General features: G+C 28.2%; 1 protein-coding gene across 1 annotated transcript in view; it reads left to right on the top strand.

Moving 5' to 3' along the window:
• CBP (sarcoplasmic calcium-binding protein) overlaps positions 1–2,620 on the top strand; it is a 17,773-nt gene extending 15,153 nt beyond the window's left edge. The window contains exon 6 of the mRNA XM_014430275.2: positions 2,141–2,620. Coding sequence (XP_014285761.1) covers positions 2,141–2,287 — 147 coding nt within the window. The 3' untranslated portion in view covers positions 2,288–2,620. The remainder of the gene's footprint in view (positions 1–2,140) is intronic.
• Positions 2,621–4,046: the final 1,426 nt, after the last annotated feature.

Genomic DNA, 4,046 nt, shown 5'->3' with positions numbered 1-4,046 from the left:
TGAGTCAGCTGTTATTTCGATGTCAGCTGACTAAGGGATCAGCTGATCAAAGGTATATAAGAGATGTAGCGAACACAATAAAGCTAGTATTTTACAGCAGTTCAAGCATGTTAGATCTTATTCCTTCTTCTCTTTTTTGACATTTTGCTTTCGATAGCTATTTCTGTTAGATAAAGATATTTATAAAATGGAAGCTTCCTCGAATACAGAGTTAGAGACTATCCTAAACAGTTTATATAATTTAATAAATGCAGTAGTGTATAAATTGTTACTTAATATATGTAAGAGAAACTTGTAATACTTTTTACAGACTTAGAATCAATCCATCCAATATTAATAGCAAAAATAATAAGAATAAACATCGGCAATGGCCCAACATAGTATAGAAAGAACATAGGTTCAATTTTGAATATCCATCAGTGCTTGAAAAAAGAGAAATACATAAGTAATAGAAGAATTATGGAAGCAGTACATATAACTACAATTTTAAAATGAATAGTTAACTAAAACTGAAAAAGACACTAAAAATTTAACTGAATATTATACTAGTATTGTAAATAAATCCAAATTATATGAAAATATAAATTGAAAAAAAAAAATAAGAAATAGTTAAAATTTGGGGAATATGCTGAAATTTAAGAATCCTACAGGTTAATAAGATGAGTGGACCAAAACTTTTAAGAAAGATATATGAGAGAAAACAAAGCAGAGAATTAGCTCAAAGTGTAGTGTTCACTGGACATTGTGACATAGTCTTATATGCAAAAGGGTCACTTCATAAATTAAATCTAAAATGAAAACTAGAAAAATGTAAATTTTTGATGTATGATATTATGTAATATAAGGAGTGGATAAACGAATGTATACAGCTATAAAACTGGAATACAGACAGTTATTATTATTTTTAAGTGATTGATTTTATAGTTAATTGATAAATTAGATGTTATAAATATTTATAATTAAATTTTAAGTTGTGATTGTATTATAGATTATGTAATCAAACAATAAAATAAAGACTTGTTCTATGATGGAAGAAATTTTTTTCCACAGTTATACGGAATATAAAAAATACTTTTCTGGTAATCTGCCAGCTTACCATTAAATGAAGCAGTTTGTATACCTTTTATCCTTGAATTTTCTTAATTAATGTAATATTTTTTCATTCAATACCTTTACTTAAGGAATAAACAAGGCAATTGATGCATTTTTACTACTAAAATTGTCTGTCTTTTATATCTTAAACTCTTTTTTGTTCTTTGGCATGTGATTAAAGAAAATAAACGTAATATATAGATAGTTTGTTCTTTAGACTAAACAAAAACTGGGACCAGACTACAATCTGTTATATCTCAGTCTGCAGACTAATGAGGGCCTGCTGTATTAGTATTCCATATTCATATTTATATACCTGTTACCTTGATATTTTAATTCAGAACAAATCTCCTTGCATAACTGTTGGTCTAGTAACAGTACCTGCTTACAAGATACTGTACCCCTGACCCTTTATGGGTTGTAGTGCTACAGATTTAATTTATCTTGTCATTAGATTGTAATTAATTAATATTCTTAATAAAGAAGCTTCTGACTGGACCAATTTACTTTCAAAGAAATAAATAGATTGCAAAGACAAAATTTGATGTTTGAATAGAGTTAGAATACTGTAATCAATAATTGTTTTAATTAGAGATGAGATTGTAAAAAAAAAATTGAACAATGTTATGAAAAACTTGTTAAAAAAATATGGATGTATTTTTTGCTTATTAGTTTGATTTCTATTTTGAGGCAAGGCTTACCTCATTCACTTTAGTGTTTGTGATATTGACTAATTCATATTAAAATAAAGGTGCTTATTGATAGGGTGCTGTCCTCACTATACCAGCAACATTCTTCAATCATCAAAAGGGACTCCTTTTTAACTACATTTATATCCATCTTTAACCTAACCCAATCAATCACAAAGTAGACAAACAAGATTTATCATGTACATGACAAGTCCTGAATTTAGGTTGAAAAACTTAACCTAATTTGCTAGTTGCAAATGGGTGTTCAGGGAAGTTTTTCTAGTATATATACACATTGTTCACGAATCAAGTCTGAAACCTAAATGCTTACGGTGATTTTTACTTTTGTTTGTTTATAGGTAGCTTTGGTTTCCTTTACTGCAGTTGATGAAGATCTTGATGGACGAGTAACTTTAAAAGAGTTTGTAAAAACAGGTAGGGATTTTTTTCTGACTGAGGACCAGAGAAAGCCTAGTAAATTGTTCTGGGGGCCTCTTGTAAAATAATATTCATATCACCTGTGTGCAACTGTTTGCATAATTAACAATTAAGACTAAAATCAATATTGTCTTGAATTATAGCTATTTTTGACTATATTTTTGTAACATGCATTGTTTCAAAATTAATATTGTATCAATTTATACATTTTTAATATAATATTGACATATCATAATTTTATTTTCGTTTTTGATGAGTTATAACTGTTTTTAGTATATTTTTATATGCATAATACATACTATATTTTTCTAAAATATTTATTATATTTTTAGAACATACATTGTTTCAAAATGGTTATTGTATGAATTTACATATTATTAATTAAATTTATATGATATTTATTAACTTGTTACAATTTATTTTTCCTTTTTCAAGACTAATTAAAATGAAAAGAAGAAATAAAAATTTAATTGGTAAAAAAATAAATGAAAAATATGATTGATTTTGGGACATATTGTCCCCTAAGAATAACTTTAATCAGATGCAGACCTTAAGCACAGATGCTTGCAAATTACTCTGGTTTTGTTAATTGTGGATCAAAGATAAGTAAATTGTGAAATAATAAGAGTAATGAAAAATATAATAGCAGTAGTGCTAATAGAATTCATTCATACCTTAATTGCAAAAAAATATAAATTATCTAAATAATATGGAAATATAAAAATGAAGATTTTAACTATAGTCTATATATGAAGTATAGTTGAACTATACTTTATGTATAGTATATATACTTTATATATACTATATATAAAGTAATTTTAAATAATTTTCTTAATATAGACATTCCTATTTTTGGAATATTCAAACAGCCTTGGCTGTCTGACCTCCAAACTAGGTAGACTCACCCCACTTGTGGAAGGAAATGGAGGACTCAAAGAGATAGATCTCAGTGCTTCTCTCTAAACCTTAATACTGGTATTGAAAATAAGTTGAGACTGAGGAAGGGTGCTGTAGCTGCAGTCACTATGGACTAGAGAGTTAGAGAGTCACTATGGAGTAGAGAGTCTGGTCATTACCAAAACATTAGTATTAATTTACTAAAAGTCTCAGTGTCATTGATTTTTTTTTACCTTGTGGAGTATTATGGGGATAAGTTGTTTTAGATAGGCATTGTGCTAAAGGAATAGGAATAGGTGGGCATACCATTAGTTAGGCTCTTATCTATTATGTGGCTTCAATGCTAGTCTTTCCTCTAATCCAAGGTTGTGGACTGTTTCTAAAAAGAGTAACCAAATGATATTAAAATGGATTGTGGGATAAGTAGGGCAGATATAACATACTTATATTTAAATTCATTGTTTGTGATATGTCCACCAGTGAGGTTGCCCTATTGCTAATACTCTATTAGTAAGGTTTTTTTTCTTTTTTGTGAGGGTTAAGGGGGTTGATGGCAGTATCAGCAGTTGTTGTGAGGAAGGTATCACTAATAGTTGGTGTATTTTTGGTGTAAAAAATGGGCTGTGCAACAATGCCTTGAGAAGCACTAACCTTTACTGGATAATAGTTTAAATATTCTGAAACACAATGAACTGAGAAAAAAAAACTGTTTGAAAGATAAAAAAAAATTAGGTAATGGGTATTAAGTTTGAAATCAGTCTTTTATGCCATATCTGGCCATAACTTCTATGCTCAGAAATGCATTTGAGTAATAGGGTTTGCTTTCAGAAGATGAGGAAATATTCACAGCAACTAAAAATTAGAAAAACTAACTTAATATAAATAAATCAGTAAATGCATCATATACGATATAATGTATATTACTGATGA

This window comes from Halyomorpha halys, unplaced genomic scaffold (genome assembly GCF_000696795.3).
Source record: "Halyomorpha halys isolate HHAL.00 unplaced genomic scaffold, Hhal_1.1 Scaffold36.1, whole genome shotgun sequence".
NCBI lineage: Eukaryota > Metazoa > Arthropoda > Insecta > Hemiptera > Pentatomidae > Halyomorpha > Halyomorpha halys.
This window is presented reverse-complemented; position numbering and strand designations above follow the sequence as displayed.